At 35.5% G+C, this 19,374-nt stretch overlaps 1 protein-coding gene across 50 annotated transcripts in view; it reads left to right on the plus strand.

The window, feature by feature from the left end:
* CLASP2 (cytoplasmic linker associated protein 2) overlaps positions 1–19,374 on the plus strand; it is a 256,293-nt gene that overhangs the window by 119,208 nt on the left and 117,711 nt on the right. For all 50 annotated transcript variants that reach the window (XM_058290827.2, XM_058290835.1, XM_058290826.1 and 47 more), the window contains 4 exons: positions 3,370–3,449; positions 9,093–9,185; positions 12,751–12,896; positions 15,944–16,079. In XM_058290827.2, coding sequence (XP_058146810.1) covers positions 3,370–3,449; positions 9,093–9,185; positions 12,751–12,896; positions 15,944–16,079 — 455 coding nt within the window. The remainder of the gene's footprint in view (positions 1–3,369; positions 3,450–9,092; positions 9,186–12,750; positions 12,897–15,943; positions 16,080–19,374) is intronic.

The raw sequence follows: 19,374 nt of genomic DNA on the forward strand, positions 1-19,374 counted from the left end.
GGAGCTTTAGTCAAGTTGAAAGCCAGCATTCCTCTTCCCTTCATCCCAGTCTCTACTTGTGCTTCTGCTCCCAAACTTATGTTAGCTAACTACTTTTTGGTTCGCATAACTCTCCTTTTCTTGTGGTTATACTTGGCATTAGAGCTCTCCTCCTGTGGTATCCATTCTCCTTACTGATCCTAAAAGTACTTAATAGTATTTTGTAGATCAACTTAAAAGCTATATCAGAAAGTGGGAGGAGGATTGTGAAGTTAAACAGATCCTTTTTTTACTTTATTGGCCAGAAAACCCAGACTAAGGTGAGGTTACTTGTAGTTTACCTGAAAGAGATAAGCCAGGGTAGAACAGGGAGCTCAGTATGTCCTAGGTCTTTCTTTACATCATCCACATACCCAGTACATTCCATTAGCAGCAGCTCTCCTTACATGAAGTGATTCTCAAAGGTAAGAGTGAGGTAGATTGGAGCCAACTGTTCAAACCATGCAAACTCTGTGAAATTTGGTAATGTTTATGTTCTGGTTAGAGACCAAGTTGTCATCTAATGTAGCCTTAGCAATATTTGTAGCCTTTCGTTCTCTGTAGTTTCTGTGGGATTTTAAAGCCTTTTAATTCCCCTGCACCTAGCTTATTTGGTCCCACTCATAAGACAGAACTCACTGGATACTAAAGGTATCATGATTAAAGTGAATTGTGAGTTAAGGGTTAGCCTTTCCTATGTGTGTCCTTATTCAACATTTTCTGGCCTTATTTTTTATATTTATTCACATGTTTTGCCGTCTCATGTTTTTGAGACTGTGTTTGAGGCTGGTAGGTTAGGCTATGTATTGCAGGTAACATTCCTGTTCTATGTGTGGTATTTCTTATAAACTGCAAATACTGTAGTAATTCTTCAAACTGATCTTCCTATACTCTTCTATTCCTTCTGTAAAACTTCCTGTCTTGTACACTTGTACACTTCTTCTCCACCAGATGATACACATGCTTCTCAAATTTAGTTCTCAGATCTGCCTAACGGTTGCTCTTGTTATTTAAACAAAGTAATATTGCTAGAAAGTGGTATATAAATGAACAAATTGTTTGACTATGGAAAGAAAGTTGCTTTACGAATTACTTGATAGGGACAAGTCCCTAAAGAAATTATGTCCGTTGGCCTGGGCAAGAAAACTGTGAATGATTAGGGCTTCTCCATTTCTATCATGAGATCTACAGTCAATAACAGTAACCCCATATATTGAGAGATTTGCTAATGAATGTACATTTTAAGATGTTTAGTTAAAACAATATGGTAAAGCTATTTATCTTATTTTTTTGTATCAGAGCTTTAGTTGATTAGTTTCAGTTACTCACTTACTTTTGAGAGCTGATAATCAGTGTGGAGGTGAGAGTACTTCTAGGTAATTTAATTAATTTACCCAGTCTCAGAATTTGACATGTTCAATTGTCAATTCATTGTTTGCTTTTCTTTTGTGTGTATGTGTGCACACTAAGAATTTTTTTCCATTTTTACACTCATAATTTTTATAAAATTATGTTTTTCATAGTTTATTTTCCTCCAAGTATTTAGAAATATTTATTTATATATATGTATATGCTTTTCAAATATTGTGGTAAAACATTTATAAAATAAAATTTGCCATTTTAGCCAGTATTAAGTATACAAAACTGACATTCATTACATTTAGAATGCTAAGCTACCATCACACCACTGTCTGTTATCAAAACTTTTGCGTTATTCCAAGCAGAAACACCCCACCACAGCTCTTACAACCTCTAATCTACTTTCTCATTTCATATAATTGGAATCACACAATGTTGTCTTTTTGTGTCTGGCTTATGTCACTTAGCATCATGTTTTCAATGTTCATCTGTATTGTAGCTTGTATCAGAACTTCATTTTTATGGCTGAATAATATTCTCTTAGATGTATGTATCACATTTTGTTTACCTATCCATCTATTGATGGACACGAGTTGTTTCTGCCTTTTGGCTATTGTAATAATGCTCCTATGAGTATTAGTGTACATGTAGCTGCTTGAGTCTCTGTTTTCAATTCTACTTAGGAATGGAATTGCTGGGTTATATGGTAATTCTAGTTTAACTTTTTGAGGAAGTTTGTGCCCTTTTTTTTTTTTTTAAGATTTATTTATTTTTATGTTTTCTTTCCCCTTCCTCTCCCACCCCATCCTCAGTTGTCTGCTCTCTGTATCCATTCGCTGTGTATGTTCTTCTGTGTCCGCTTGGATTCTTGTCAGCGGCACTGGGAATCTGTGTCTCTTTTTGTTGCGTCATCTTGCTGCATCAGCTCTCCATGTGTACAGCGCCACTCCTGGGCAGGCTGCACTTTTCTCACATGGGACGGCTCTCCTTACAGGGTGTACTCCTTGAGCGTGGGGCTCCCCTATGCGGGGGACACCCCTGCATGCATGGCACTCCTTGCACACATCAGCGCTGTGTGTGGGCCAGCTCACCACACCGTTCAGGAGGCCCTGGGTTTGAACCCTGGACCTCCCATGTCGTAGGTGGATGCTCTATCCGTTGAGCCAAATCTGCTTCCCTGTGCTTATTTTTAATTTTTAAAAAAATATTATTGGATTTTTAAAAAACATCTAAGCTAAGGACCTACACACCTAGCAAGCTATGGTCTATTGGAAGAGCCTGAAATATATAAAAACAGAAAAGTTGGCCATGTATATGTCTTCAAGATCTCCAGCTTCCTATAGTTACCCATTCTCAAAAGTACAGATTAAAGTAGACAAGGAACTTATCTAAGGACTAAGGACTTTATAGTTCTAGAATCTCGGGGAGGGCCACAGAATAATATGTTTGGAAACTATTTAGTGTGAAACAGTGCTAAAAAAAAAAATGGGTGAAGAATTCCACCCCTTTGGTTTGAGGTTATTGGGATAGATTAATAAAGTTTTGTTTCCTTCTTCACATTATTATTTTTTTTAATCTAAGAAATAATTTTGTAATTTATTTACAAAGTTTTTATCATAAGTGTGCATTCATTCTCACTTCATTAAATTTATTGTCATTACTTTCAATTTGTAGTTTTATTTTGCCTTACAACTTTATGTTATGCTGTTCTGTGGTTCATCTCTTACTGCTATTAAAACTCACATATAGAGATAGTTTGAATTTCACTATCAGCCTTGCCCTAGTTCCTTACAAAGAGCTAATCAACTTCTAAGTCTTTTGACTTTTCCGAAAGTCGGAGAGTAGGTTTTTTTTAATGCTTTCTTATGAAATAGAGTGTCCTTCAAAATTAAGCCTTTATTAAGACTGAAAGGGATATATTTTTCTCTTTGTCGTTAGTACTAAAATGCTTGAAAGTAGACTTTAAAAAATAAATTTCCTTTTCATTAACAGCTCTTTCTAAGGAGGGAGGTGCTGGAGCAGTTGATGAAGATGATTTTATAAAAGCTTTTACAGACGTCCCTACTGTTCAGGTAAGACACCAGTATGGTATTCCCCATGTATATTGCCCGTGGGACTGTTCATAAAAGTTTTGGTTTTTCTTTTCTTGATTCTTTTTTTTCTTAAATTGCCACATATATAATAATAACCAATCTGTTTTTGTTGGCACAATTAGATTTTCAAGTGATTTTTCAGTGAGAATGAAATTAAATCCATTCTGTTGGCTCACATTATAGTGTAATGTCCAATTTAAAGTTCAAATTCTTGTAACCCAGAGAAATTTTGGAGATTAGCTGAAAGTAAAAATTTGGAAGTCACTCACATAGAGGATGTCAGAGTGGACATATTCATAAAGAAGAATAGTATATTTGTGTTTTCAAAATTTATATAAATGGTAAATTGTATATAACATTCTGCAACTTGTCCATGGAGTAGTATTATAGTTTTCATATTTTAAAAGTTACGACTAGTAAATTTCAGTTGATAGATGGTATTCTATTGTATGAACAGACCACAGTTCATTTATCTATTCTTTTGTTAATATTTACATTGTTTTTAACTTTCTGCTGTTTCATAGCACATTGTAATGAAGATTCTCATATATATGTCCTTGACTCTTTATAGGAGTTTCTTAGGGTCTAAACATAGGAGTGGAATTGTATGATTATAATCAACTTTTTACTCTGTAGGGCTGTTTAAACTACAAGAAGTGTGTAATAGTTCTCATTTTTCCACATCCTTTGTCAACACTTGATGCTGTCACTCAAGATATTGTTTCCAATGTGATGGCTGTGAATGTTGGATGTTTTTTAGCATGTCTGTTTAAAAATATCTCACATTGATACTTGCAAACGATCATTGACTGCCTATATTACCTTTTAGCTCTCTGAAAGGAAAAATTGTTGTTTAAGTTACTTAACTTATTATGAGATCTTAAAAAGTTGTGAAAAATCTTTAGAAACTTTCCAGATTTGATTGCATTTCATTTACTTATTGAAATACATTTTTTCTTATTCTACATTTTTTACTTTTTAAATAAAAGGAAAAACATACCCCTCTTCCCAGTTCCTTTTGTATTTTGTAAGATTTTCATATACAAGGGAAAAGATGAATGGTGGAGTAGCAACTGGTAAAACTGAACTGAACTTGAACATTTTTCATTGTTTAGTGACTTGGGCTCGACAGTGGTGGCATTATGGTATTGGTGAAGCCAAGGGCTACTCCACCACGAGAAGGGGAGTAAGAATGGTTTCGCGATTGTCCAGGGCTTCCTTACAGGTAGCCCTCTGCCGTCACCCCAGTTCCTCACCTTCCACATGTTCCACACCTTCCACTGTGCCTTCATAAGCAGTTCTCCTAAATCTTGACCCTCAATTTTTGATGGTTCTTTCAACACAATTACCTTAATTAAACCTGTTTATTTCTTAAAGCTCTTTAAAAGAGAAGGTATTTATTACTCTTAGCTCACATGCTGTCAGTAGTTGATAGTAGGTTTATCCTTCTATTCACTCATTGCCTCTTGGTGACCATTATTCCTACATCCACACACATGAGGTTCATGCTCTCTGGCCAGCCTCCTTATTACTGCTTTACACGGATCTGGACAACAATCCATAGTTGCTTGGGCATGAATTCAGCTCAATCACATTAGCTGTACAATTTTGAGCAAGTTATTTAATACTCTGTACTTCAGTTTCCTCTTCCTAAAATAGTAATATTTACTCAGAGGGCTGTGAGGAATAGATATTAAATTATAGGTGATGTGCATCATAAGCATGTTAGCTACTCTTATTATTTTCCTGATAATAATAGTTATTATTTGTATATTCTTTTACTTCATTTTCCATTTGGATGACCCATAAGTTTCTTGAACTCCTCTTTGCCTTCACCTTAGTATTCACTTGCTGGTTCACCCTGGATTCTTTTTTTTTTTTCTGTTTGGTTGTATCATGGTCTTTTTGGTGCATAACTGCTGTGCAGGGGCCTGCACCTTACCGCACTGTACAGGTCTTGGATGCCTTTTTTCTTTTTTACCAGGAGGTCCTGGTAATCGAACCTGGGTCCTCCATATGGTAAATGGGAGTCAATTGTTTGAGCCACAGCCACTTCCTCACAGTAGTTTTGATATCACTTATATTTTATTGCTCTGCTTCCATAGTCATTAACTGAAGCACCTCACTCTCTGCCCATGATCTCCTTGCTTTTTCAACTAGTTGTAGCTTTGAAAACTGCTTCTATCCGCTGCCTTTTCTTATATACTCCTAATTCCATCATTTCTCACTTCTACTTTCCTTGTCATCTAAGCTTTGATATTATGGTTTCTTTCAGTAAGGTGGCACATAATATATTAAAATCCCTTGCTTTTCTGATTTTTAATGTCCATTTAGCAAAACCACAACTCTGGATGATCCCAACCATACTTTTTCTGTGCTTGTAGCCTAGAAGCAGTGCTGCTGGTGAAAGTTACATGTTAGACATAGACTTTTTAGTGGAACTCACCTAAAATGGACCCTCAACAATCTAACATCCTTACTATGTTTCTGTGGTCAAGGTCGCTCCTCCACTTTCTTCAGCTATTGAAGGTATTTCTTTCCTATCCGGTCATCAGCCGGCCTCCTTTCAGCACATGACCTTGCCTTTTACTTTACTAAATAGTCATCATCAAATGGGAATAACATTTTCCTGCTACATCTTTCTCCACTGAACACACCTTCTGTCTTGTTTCTTTTGCAAAAATGAGTACACCTACCATGCTCTGAAGCCTATTATTTCTTGCCTCCTTAGCAGATATACACAATAGTGTGATCTTGTGTGGGTTGAAGCTCTCGTTCTCTTCCTGAACCTTCCCATAGTTGTTAAACATGCCTGGTTCCTCAATTAAAAAAAAAAAGTCTCACTGAATTCCATATCCTCCAAATATTGTTCTGGATATTTTGTCCTTCACAGTTACCCTTTCCAGAAGAGTTGTGTATATTTGCTGTTTCTGTAGCTTTACCTGTCACTCACCTTGCCCAACTCCTTTCCAACTTCTTCCCATTGAAACAAGTCTTGACTAGGGTGCTCTTTATCTTCATAGCAAGAAATACAATCTATTTTAGTCTTTTTCTTTGATCTTAGAGCAATATTTAACCTATCGACTATACCCACTATTTTTCTTTTTTAAAAAAAGGTGTTTGTTATATAACATTATTCTCTTTTCTCCCTCTTTGTCCATTTCTCATCTTTGCCTTCTTTACAAGCATATCCTTCTCTAGTGGGATTTTTTAAGGGGTAGTTCTAGGACCTCTCTTCTCTTCACTTTCTTCCTACATCACTTATCTTCAAACCAGACTCTCCTGAGGTCCAAAATAATTTATTCACAGTGCTTATTTATTTGATACCTCCTTTTAGATGTCTCAGGAGCATCTTAAACATAATTTTTCTGAAATTGGACTCATGAACTTTCCCTCACAAACCTAGTCTTCCAGTGTTTTGATTGTGGAATCCATTACTTAGTCACTTACAAATATTAGAAGCCTAAGAGTCATCCTACAACATCAGATTCCTACTTAGTGCTGTTCAAACTTTTGTTTGTATATCCCTTAAAAGGATGTTTTTAAAAAGTATGTCCCCCTTCATGAAGTAAATTTTTTAGTTGATCCTTTGTTTCTTGTTGGGGATAGGACTTGCATTGCATTCCAGGGCAGTACATTATAATAAGGTTAGGATGGTTGAAGGGTCACCTTTCTTTGGGAAAATGGTAGAAAGGATATTGTGAAGGGGTGGGGCAGGAAAGAGACAACTGGAATTCTTCAGGAGCCATCCAAACATTATCTGGTCTCCCTTCTTCCGCTTCACCTTTGTCTCATGACCTGCTCTCTGTTCTCCTCTTTTCTCTATTCTCTAACCTTTCAGTTTCTTCTTTCACAGGGCCTTTGTAAATACTATTTGTTCTCCAGGGAAGGCTCATCACTCTCTACTTTGCCTAATGATGTCCTACTCATCCTTTCACTCTCAGTTCAAATATGACTTTCCTCAGTCAACCCCCCTCTTAAATAAGAGTCTTTCATGACACTGTGTATTTCTCCTTTGTGGCACTTACTATTCTGCAATTTCATATTTTATGCCATTTGATTAATGCCTTTTTATCTTTCCCTGACTAGATTGTAAGCTCCATAATATAAAGACCATGTCTATGTTTGCTCACCATAGTACTCCTAGTGTATGGCATAATACACTCCTGTTAGGTGAATATTTGTTGAATGAATGAAAGAATAATGGCCTGTAGCTGTTTGACAAATGAGTTAGCTCCAGAGAAAACAGAGCATATGGCTTTCCTGACTACATCTTACCATGAGAGAAGAGGAAAAAAAAGCTAACTTGAAACAGGACTTTTGGCAGTTTTGTATATTAAGTTTATGAACACAATAAGATATGTTCTATACCTGAAGTCATTTTGAGAAATCAGACCATTTAAAAAAATTTTTACTTTGAAATAATATCAAACTCACAGGACAGTTGCAGAAATAATGTAAACCCCATACAGAGAGGTCCAGCATCCCCTCCACTGCCCCCAGATACCCAGATCCACCAGTTTTAACATTTTGCCAACTACTGTCTCTGTTTCTCTCTCGCTTTCTCTCTCTCTCTTTTCTTCTGAGCATTTGAGAACAGATCGCGCACATCCTACTCCTTGAACACGTATTATTTCCATGTACATTTCTTAAGAACAAGGATGTTCAGTTACTAATCACCTTAAGCGCAGTTATGAGGTTCAAGAAAGTTAACATTTGTATTAAGCTTATATCCCTGGGAATTTCCCCATTTGCACAGATATGAATGTCCTTCTTCCCTGGGGAACAGTTTCCGCCTGGTCCCCATCACTGCACTGTTTATAACACAGCCAGGGTCCCTCACCCCAGGGCACCACGTGACTGCTTTCCTAGGGCATTCTCTAGGAGGGTTCCACGAGCTGCCTTCTATATGCAGGGCAAGTTCTGGGGCGGTGAGTCCCTCAGTCCACCACCAGACAGATGGGGTTAGATATACATGCTCTCATATGTGCACAAGGGTAGTTCCAGAACCGGGACCACGGATTCGTCCACTGGGAGATTGGGTCGGCTCTGCGTTGAGCCAACAATGAAGTAGAGCAGGGGCCAGCCAGGTGCCATGAGGTCCTTCTACTTTTAAGTAGCCCTTTTCTTGATTTGGTTCTTGCTCTGTTACTGCAATCCTCTAACTGTTTTCTGGATTGAAAAAGATGTTTCTGCCCATTCTTACTGGTTGTTCAAAACTTCTGTGGGAGTCCAAAGCCCCAAAGCTTCTCATTTTGCCGTCTTGATCAGAACAGGGCCCATTTTTATTGATTAGGATATTTGTATCTTGTTTTTAAATTACAAATCATTTTAAGTGTGTATTTGAAGTTATTCATGAGGGGGGAAATAGTAAAAGTGATAACAGGTAGGGGAGAAAAACAAAGCATTTTATTTATTTATTTTTGGAGGTACCGAGGATTGAACCTGGGACCTTTATGTGGGAAGCAGGTGCTAAACCCCAGACACAGCAAAAAAAAAAAGAATGGTGCTAGGATGGGAAATAATCTTAATTTCAAAAGTTATTTTAAAAACCAGGGCATAATTTTGAGGTTATTTATGGCAAGAAATATTGATATTATAATTCCGAATCTTTTCTTTAAGATCTATTCTAGTCGAGAACTTGAAGAAACATTAAATAAAATCAGGGAAATTTTGTCAGACGACAAACACGACTGGGATCAGCGTGCCAATGCAGTAAGTGTTCTTTCTTCTTCTTCTCATCCCTTTTCTTTATTTCTTTGTTCCATTTTAAAAAACATCAAAGTTGAGTAGTAGTAGTAGTGCTACCTCTAGTGTCTGGTTATGAAATGGAAAGTATCATAAATAAGAATTCATTCTATAAAACACGTTGAGAAGTTACTGGATAGAAAATAGCCTGGCATTTTCTGATTGTCAGTTTTTATTCTATTTTCACTGATCATATCAAACCCTGCCACCCATTTGTTTGCCTCTCCACATGTGCTACTTTGTGGACTAGGAAAACAGGTCCTGGGAGTTTCCTTTGTGGTGAGAGCCTTGACTTCTCTGTGACAAAAAAAGTTTATATATTTGACATATTTACATCTGAGATGCCAAATGAGTACCTAAGAGTCCTCAAGAAGCCAGAAAAGGGTGATCTGTGGAGAAACATGGCATTAATGTTGTCAGTATAAAACATTAACTTTGTACTAGTGGGGTTTTTTTTGTTTTGCTTTTGAAACTACCCATTTGGAAAAAAGTGTTCTTTTTCTTTTTTAAATCAATTTTATTGATACATATTATTAAAGCATACAGTTCATCCAAAGTATACAATCACTGGTTTGTTCTATAATCACATAGTTGTGTGTTTATCACTTCAGTCATTATTATTTTCGTTTTTTCAATAATAAAGAAAATTCTCCACCTCTCAGTCTATGTTCCCCTGCTGTGCATAGCTGCTTTTTCTGGTACTCTTGCACAATTATTTATTTATTTATTTATTAAGCTGTTTTATTGTGATATAGTCGTATACCATAAAATCTACCCAAAGTGTATAATCAATGGCTTTTAGAATAATCACAGTGTTGGACATTCATCACCACAAAAAATTTTAGAACCATTTCATTACTCTAAAAAGAAAAACTCCATACCGCTTAGCATGCCTTTCCCAGCCATACATAACCACTAATCTAACTCCATCTTTATAAATTGATTTTTATTTACATGTTATGTAAATTCACTTACACAGTATGTTACTTGCTTCACTCAATAAAACAGTGCTCTTTTAAACTTTTTTTTCCTGATTAGAAAAGTGACATAGGCTTTTTGCAATAAGTGGAACTATGCAAAGAATTGTTTAAAAAAAAAAAGGCTGTTAGTTTTCTTTATAAAGAAATCAAATGTTTTCATTTTGAAGTATATCCTTTTCTATGTATGCATATTTAAACATGTATGATAAAGTAAGCACATTTGTTCCCACACCTTTTATAAAAACAAATGAGATTTTTCTAGATACATTGCTTAATAGCTTGCTTCCTTTTCATTTCACATATCATGCTATTCAGCATAGTTGGTATAAGTATCATGTACATAGTAGTTGCTCAAATATTTATTGAGAACATATCAGTGGGTACATCTGTTCCTTAGTTAAAAGTTATCAGGTAACAACGATTCCCCATTCGATGGACTTTAATTGGGTTTTAGTTTAGTTTATTTTTTTAGTTTGTTTATTTTTGACAATGTTGCAAAAAATATCCTTGCACACAATCATAAAAATGATTCTTTTACTTTTTTTTTTTTTAAAGATTTATTTATTTATTTCTCTCCCATTCCCCCGCCCCAGTTGTCTGTTCTCTGTGTCTATTTGCTGCGTTGTCTTCTTTGTCCACTTCTGTTGTTGTCAGCGACACGGGAATCTGTGTTTCTTTTTGTTGCATCATCTTGTGTGTCAGCTCTCCGTGTGGGCGGCGCCATTCCTGAGCAGGCTGCACTTTCTTTCATGCTGGGTGGCTCTCCTTACGGGGCGCACTCCTTGCACATGGGGCTCCCCTACACTGCGGACACCCCTGTGTGGCACAGCACTCCTTGCACGCGTCAGCACTGCGCATGGGCCAGCTCCACACGGGTAAAGGAGGCCCGGGGTTTGAACCGCGGACCTCCCATGTGGTAGACGGACGCCCGAACCACTGGGCCAAGTCCGTTTCCCTCTTTTACTTTTGTAAGCTAGATTTTCAAATGTCAGGTGTCGGGTAAGGAATAGATGAAATGGTTTATTTATTTGTTTATTTTTGAGGTTCCAGGGCTGAGGATTGAACCTGGGACCTTGTATGTGGGAAGCTGGTGCTCAACCACCGAGCCTCATCGGCTCCCCTGAGTTGGTTTTTTCATTTGTTTGCTTATTATTTGTTTTTTGTTTGTTTGTTTTTAGGAGGCACCCGGAACTGTACCCGGGACCTCCCATGTAGGAAGCAGCCACACAACCTTTTGAGCCACATCTACTCCCCAATTTTATTTTAGTAGATGCTGTCAAAATAATTTGAACAAAGTTAGGCATTCATACTCTTACTTATAATGTTTGAGAACTTCTTTTCTCTTGCTGATACTGGATGCTGGCAGGTGTTGTTAATTTTTTCCAATCTGGGTTAAATGACATAATTTGCATATCTGCTGATAAGGTGTAGGACATTTGCATATATTTAGCTTGCTTAAGTTGATATGGGGCTCTATGCCCTTTTCATATTTTATTGCCATTATTTGTGTGTAGTCTTATGTATTCCAAGTAATTTTTTCTTACCATGTTGTTTTTTGTTCATTTTTTTCTTCTTTTTCTCTTTTAAAAAATTTTTTTATCTTTTGTTTAATTTTGTTTTTCTTACCATATTGTTTTTATTCTAATTAATTCTGTTTATGTGGTTTCTGAATTTTTCCTTTTTTTAAACGATGGTTTCCTCCTCTTCATACACACTAAGGTTCATATTCTTTCAAAAATTTTTCTAATTTTTTTTACTTATATCTTTCTTTGATCTGGAATTTTATTTTTAAAATATCTTTGAAAATTTAGAATACCTCAGAATTTAATATGAAATTATATGTAATGTGATTATAAGTATATATTTATTTTCTGTACATATGTGAGAACCTGTGTGTACTTCTGTGTATCTTTTGATTGATACAATTTTATTACATATACGTGGGTTTACATCATAAATGTGATAATCCTGTAGTAAAAAGTAATGCTAGAGATACAGATGTAGGAAGAAAGAGCCACTTGTTTAACAAATTAAGTGTGATAATGTTAAAATATGGACATGATGGCATAATGATTGGTTGTTTTGATTCTGTACTTTTGCTTATGGATGAATATAGTTCCCAAATTTAGCCCTTTTAGAAATAGACTCCCTTACCTTATGGTTGTAAAGGGTGCAAACATTGTGAATATGCCGATCCCACTCAATTTGTACACTTTAAAATGATAAAATTTACGTTTTAAAAAGATTCCCTTAAAACTTTAAAATTTATTTTTCTACTTAAATACATTACTGTGTCTGTTATGCATATAAACTAATTCTATAATATTCTTTTCAGAAGGCCTTTTTTGTTTGTTTACAAATTTATTTACAAGATATATTTAATGCTATTAAAATGACTGAATATAATTATATGAATACATAAATACACTGAAATGTATCATATATATGCTTCATTTTATTTTATTTTGAGAAATGAGATTTTGGTACCTTATTTATATATTTTTTTGCACTGCCATCTTTTAGTTCAATAATGAAAATTTTCTTTGTTTCAGCTTAAGAAAATTCGATCTTTGCTTGTTGCTGGAGCTGCACAGTATGATTGCTTTTTCCAACATTTACGCTTGTTGGATGGAGCACTTAAACTTTCAGCTAAGGATCTGAGATCCCAGGTGGTTAGAGAAGCTTGCATTACTGTAGCGTAAGTGTATTCTATTTGTGCCATGTTTTTTTAATGAATGAATTAGTACTTATTGATTCTGTGCTCAGAAGTAAAACAGTAACAGGATAACCTTAGGAATCATAAAGTGATTCGTAAAGATCACTTTTATTTTCATTTATTTATTTTTGTCTTTTTTTTTAAACGTTATGCTTTTAATATACATAAGGATTCAGTTTTTGTAAGTACTTAATTTTTTTTTTCCTAAAAGTTTTTAACACCAGCCTTAAAATGTGTTTGTATTTCAAAAATCTACTGGTAGGTTTCTGATTGTCACCTCTAAGAGTGTCAAATGAAAAAAAAAAAAAAGACGAATCGTCTGAACACTAGCTGTATTTAATTTTTTTTTTCAGAATTTGGTCTTAGAGCACTCCATTTCCCATATTTTAGCTATTACCCTGGAATTGTAACATGCATCTTTATTCCATCAAAATCTAAACTTCTTATCTTTATACTCTTCCACAATACAAAGATGGTAGAACATTTAAATTCCTTTTACCACCACTCCTGACCTAAATACTAAATACTGTTGTTGTATATGGTGGTATTATAAAAGCATTCCTTTGAAGATAGGAAATAAGACAAAGGTGCCCACTATTAATATTTCTAATCAGGATTGTATTGGATGTTCTAGCAAGAAGAGCAAAAAGAAAAGGAAAGAAATAAACACTATGTGGATTGCAGAAGGAATAAAACTGCCATTATTAACAGATGATGTATTTATCCATGTAGAAAACCACAGTAGAATCGCCAGCTAAATTACTGTAATTAAGGAACTTTAGCAGAGTTGCTGGATACAAGTCAATATTCCCAAATTGAGTGAATATCTCTAATGAGCAAAACAAAACAAACTCCATAGACTGTAACCATAATGAGACCTCTTCATTTGCTTAGGATGCAGTAACTGGCATGGTACTAGCTCTCTAACCTAAGACGACCAGAAAAGTGAACAAAACGAATAAAACAACTGTTCACAGATACTGGACAGCAGATGGCATAGGATGAGATGAGCTCTGTGATCTGCATAGTTTTGGCCTGGAGTTACTTTCTAGGTTGTGGTGAGCAGAGGAAGAACCGAAATAGAGAAGGGCAATCTCAGAGTTAAGGAAAAAGAGATTGGAGTTTCAGAAGACTGAGTTGGCTGGAATTGTAGGTCAGAATACTGGAAAGAAGAGAGATATACAAAAAAGAGTTAGAGCCATAGAAATCTGCATAGGGGATACCATGAATCTAGCTGGTTAATCTGTGCACATGAAAGGTGCAACACCTTGGGATTGTACTACTCCCTGGGAGCTATAAGGTTTACAATTCCCAGAACTCAAAGGGCTTGAAGAGGTTCAAGTTCTAAAACAGTCAGAATAGAGAAACCTTGTTTAATAGCCAGGCATTCAGTAAAGATCCCAGAAAGGCTATAGTTTAGGAATAGTACCAAACCATCTCTAGAATAAAGGCTTTTCTAGACCCCCACCCCACTCCCATCCCCAATAAATTACCTGCCTATAGAACAAATCTCATACTCTTTAAAGGAAGACAACAACCTCCAGACATTCAACAGTTTACTTTTACAACAACCTATATTTAATGAAAAATTACTGTACATGCAAACAAAGTCATATGGAATAACAAAGACCTATGAATGAACAGGACTCACTTAAAGAATATATTTGTTACTGGATTGGAAGAATTACTATAAAGCTATGTTAAGGACGGTAGTGAAATATTGGCACTGAATTAGACCAAAAGAACATAACTGATCTATTGGAAACAGATCCGTTGATTTGAACCTTGATTTGTAGTACAGATAACATCTCCCTGCTTCTGATTTTTTTAATAAGGCTTTATTTGTTTTATTTATTTCACCCATCCCCACTCATTGTTTTGCACTCCCTGTCTGCTCACTGTGTCTGTCCACTGTGTGCTCTTTGTCTGCTCATCTTCTTTTTAGAAGGCACCAGAAACTAAACCCAGGACCTCCTGTGTGGGAGGGAGGCCCCCAATCACTTGAGCCACCTCTGCACCCTGCTTGTTGTGTTTCCTTTTTGTGTCTCTTTGTTGCATCATCTTTTTGTGTCAGCTTGCCACACCAGCCCTTCGCGTCAGCTTACTGTCTTGTTTGTCTTTATGAGGCACTGGGAACCGAACCTGGGACTTCCCATGTGGGAGGTAGGCACCAGACTGCTTGAGCCACATCTTCTCCCCCTGCTTCTAATTTGAGATTCCTGTTTGTTTTTGTTGTTAGACATTGGAAACTGAAAATATAACAGAATGCTATTAAATAGGTCTGAGTTTGGGGACCTCTTTGAATTAAGAACCTATCTTTTTTGAAGCTGACTCTATCCCAACCATGTATTTTAAATGAGATATTAATATATAAAAATTAACCAGTATTGCAAGCATTGTCAGAACTGTGAATGATTCAGCAGCCTTCCTTTTAGTGTTTTAACTAAAATCTTAATGTTTAAAAGCTTAATTAATTGCTTACCTAGGAATTTGGAGAGAGACGATAGATTCCTTAATATCACCCAACTAACTAGTGTCTGGTAGAGTTTTGTTTTCAATGAAGGTTTTTGAAATCCTAGCACAAAGATGTCAGGGAAGTATTTGTGATTTAAAAAGTGGTGACACCATTAGTAAAAGTAGAGAATGCTTTTGAGGAGCACTGATTTGGGTAAGATTTTGAACTTGTTTTTTAAATATATTGAATTTGATATTGGGGCATCATCTGGAATTAATGGAATTATCTGTTGGGTAGTATCAGAGTAATCAGCTGGCTGATTAATAAATTCTGCAATCAGATGGCCATTGCAAAAAGATGAGTAAAATTCCAAATTTGAGCTTTGAACTATCAACTTAATGGATGGAAAAAAGAAAGGAATATTTAACATTGGCACTTCTCTTTCTCTCTTTTGTTTTTCTGCAGTTAGAACTAATTAAAATAAAAATTCTTAAACTATTTCAGAAGAATATTTTAAAATTTTATAGTTCTACCTATATTTAATGTTAAAAAATTTTTTTTTCTTCCTTTGTAGCCATCTTTCAACAGTTTTGGGAAACAAGTTTGACCATGGCGCTGAAGCCATTGTACCTACACTTTTTAATCTCGTCCCCAATAGTGCAAAAGTCATGGCAACTTCTGGATGTGCAGCAATCAGATTCATCATTCGGGTAGGATTTTTTTCCCCTTTCTTCTTTTGTCTTCCTTCCTTCTTTCCTTCCTTTCTCCTTCCTTCCTCTGTCTCCTGGTGTAGGACTAGTTTCCTTCAGTATCTTCCATATCATTCTCAGGTCTCTTCCCAGGGTCAGCTGTAAGCTATCAGACAAATGGTCTATTTCTTCCCAGGGCTTTTGCTGTTTGAGCCTTCTCCTTTCTGTCACATGACAGGATCAGAAACAACAGAATACTCTCCTCTGCGTGTCTTCTTGAGTGAATATCCATTTTCTGTCAGCCTACCAAGTGGGTGGGGGCACAACTGAAGTTACGCCTTACTGACCTAGCCCAGTCAGAAGTTCTAAATTGATTTTATCAGGTAAACTTAATCAAAGGCCCCTCACTGGATTTAATACAATCGAAGGGTATCATACCCAGAGGAATAGATTAGTTTACAAACATAAAAAAAAAGAAAGTGCAACAAAAGAGACAATGACAATAATTAAATGCAATACATGGTCCTCAGTGGGATCTAGCAAGGGAGGAAAAAGACTCAAAGGGACATTATTGGGAAATATGAAGACAATGGGATATAGGCTGTGAACTTTGTCAATGTTAATTTTTTTTTAACTTTATAACTATTAAGATGTTTGCATAAGTGAATATCCTTCTTCTTAGGAAATGTGCATTGATGTTCAGTATATACAACCTACACTAAGTGTTCAGAAATGGGTTGATAAATAGATGATAGATATAGAATTATATGGCAGATGTGGCAAATGGTAAAGTTGGTGGTTCTGGGTATAATTTAATGATTTTTATCCCCAAATACAAAACCAGTTGAGCTAGTAGCATATATTTCAGTCTTTTCTTGAAATGCCAGCTTTTTTGTACAGTAAATTTGTGTAAATGTATGGTCTGTTTCTCACTGTCTTTTCAGTTTCTTTGATCAGTTTGTCCCTTGTTAAAGAAAAGTTTCTATTACAACTATAATATGAGGTTTTTTCCCAGCAATAAAATCTAATACCTACTAAGAATCCATGAAGATGATCCTTCCTTTCCTTTCTGTTTTAATATTTTTCTTAAAATTCTCTAATTTAGAACATTGGAAAATAGTGGAAATTATTGATATCTTTGTTTTAACCCTGAGTTTAATGGGACTAGTTTAAATTTGATGTTTGGTATAGGTTTCTGTGGAATCTATATTAAATTATAGTAATTTCCATCTATTCATATTTTACTAAATCTTGATCTGAAATTTTATTGAATTTTATCAAATATACCTGTACTCTCTTAAGAAATTACTATCTCTGGCTTTTCATTTATGCATTTTACATTCATGAACTAAATTCTGCTTGGCCATTGTGTTTTTTTGTTTTGTTTTGTTTTTTTATTTATTTCTCTCCCCACCTGCCCCCCAGTTGTCTGCTCTCTGTGTCCATTCGCTGTGTGTTCTTCTGTGTCCATTTCTATCCTTATCAGCAGCACCGGGAATCTGTGTCTCTTTTTGTTACGTCATCTTGTTTTGTGTCAGCTCTCCGTGTGTGCGGCGCCATTCTTGGCCAGGCTGAACTTTCTTTCGCGCTGGGTGGCTCTCCTTATGGGGCGCACTCCTTTTGTGTGGGGCTCCGCTATGCAGGGGACACCCCTGTGTGGCACAGCACTCCTTGCGCACATCAGTGCTGCTCATGGGCCAGCTCCACATGGGTCAGGAGGCCCAGGGTTTGAACCGCGGACCTCCCATGTGGTAGACGGATGCCCTATCCATTGGGCCAAGTCCGCTTCCTCCATTATATATTATAATATAGCTATATTCATTTGGATGATGTTTTTGTTAAGATTTTTAAATTCAGAATGAGTCTTTTGTGTAATTTACTATATTATTCCTATGTTTTACAAAATTTATTACATTATTCTGTTATTTGGGTTTGAGACCTTTGCAGTTATCTAATAACATTAACAATGTTTTGGAGATTATGCATTCTTTTTTTTTTTTTAACTTTGTTTATTGAAGTTTATCATTCATACATGAACATATATAAACAATAAGTATATAGTAAAAGGTGTGACTTATAAAACAAACTTGGATATCATCATACAGGGCTCCCATATATTACCCCACCACCAACACCTTGTATTGTTGTGAAACAGTTGTTACAAACTATGAAAAAGCATTGTCAAAATATTGCTACTAACTGTAGCCTATATCTTAACATTTGGTATCTTACATTTCCCCTCCCAACCCACTTGGTTATTAACACCCTGTATTAGTGTTACATGCTTGTTATAGTTCATGAGAGAATGTTCTCATATTTGTTCTAAAAACCACAGTCCATCTTCCCCCACAGGATTTATACAGTCCATTCAAAGTGTACACTTATTGGTGCTCATATTCATCACAGATCTGTACTGTCATCACTTCAGACAATTTTAGAACGTATTCATTACTCCAAAAGGAAAAATCCCGTACTCACTTATAGCTCCCTATTGTTGTCCCTTAGAATTCCTATAGTATCTTCTTTGCCATTGCTGCAAAAACATTACAGTATTATTAACTATCATCTATAAGTTACATTTGTTGTAATTTTCCCATGTATCACCATATTCTTAACACTTTGTAAAAGAAGAACATCTTATACTGTTAACAACAATTTTGTTGGTTATTTCTATTTTCTTAGAATATCAATTTCACATAGATACTAAGAATCTTTGGCATAAATTTGCATGACTCAATTTAAAAAAATCATTGCCACTGCAGTTATGTTACCATTTTTTTTCTTATTGTAATATCATCCATTCATTTTTTAAAATTTTGCCAAGGCATTATTTATGGGTCTTCTATGAGCTTCTATATTTAGTTTTATTGTTTCCAATAGGCTTCTTTAATTTTGTGGTGTATACTTAGATAATATCTCGTAGCTTTTTCTTATTTAATGTTATAAGGATATAGGTTTTCTTCTGAGGCTGTCTTTGGCAAATCCTAATGATTTAGATATACCACATTCTCTGTAATTTATAATTATAGACTATAATTTCCATTCAGTTTCCTCTTTGAATTATATAATAATATTGTTTTCATTTTCAGGTGGTTCTTGTATTGTTATTATCCTCATAGTTTTCTAATTTCATGACATTCTGATAGGAGAATTTGTATGATTTCTTTTTTATGCTTGCCTGGAAATTTTATTTATGTCCTAGTCCATCATCAGTTAGGCCATACGCATTTGCAAAATAGTGAATTTGTTGACGGGGTATAAAGTTCTTTGTTGATTATTTTAATAAGCTGAATATTTATGTTATTCAAATTCTTTA

This window comes from Dasypus novemcinctus, chromosome 31 (assembly GCF_030445035.2).
Source record: "Dasypus novemcinctus isolate mDasNov1 chromosome 31, mDasNov1.1.hap2, whole genome shotgun sequence".
Classification (NCBI taxonomy): Eukaryota; Metazoa; Chordata; class Mammalia; order Cingulata; family Dasypodidae; genus Dasypus; species Dasypus novemcinctus.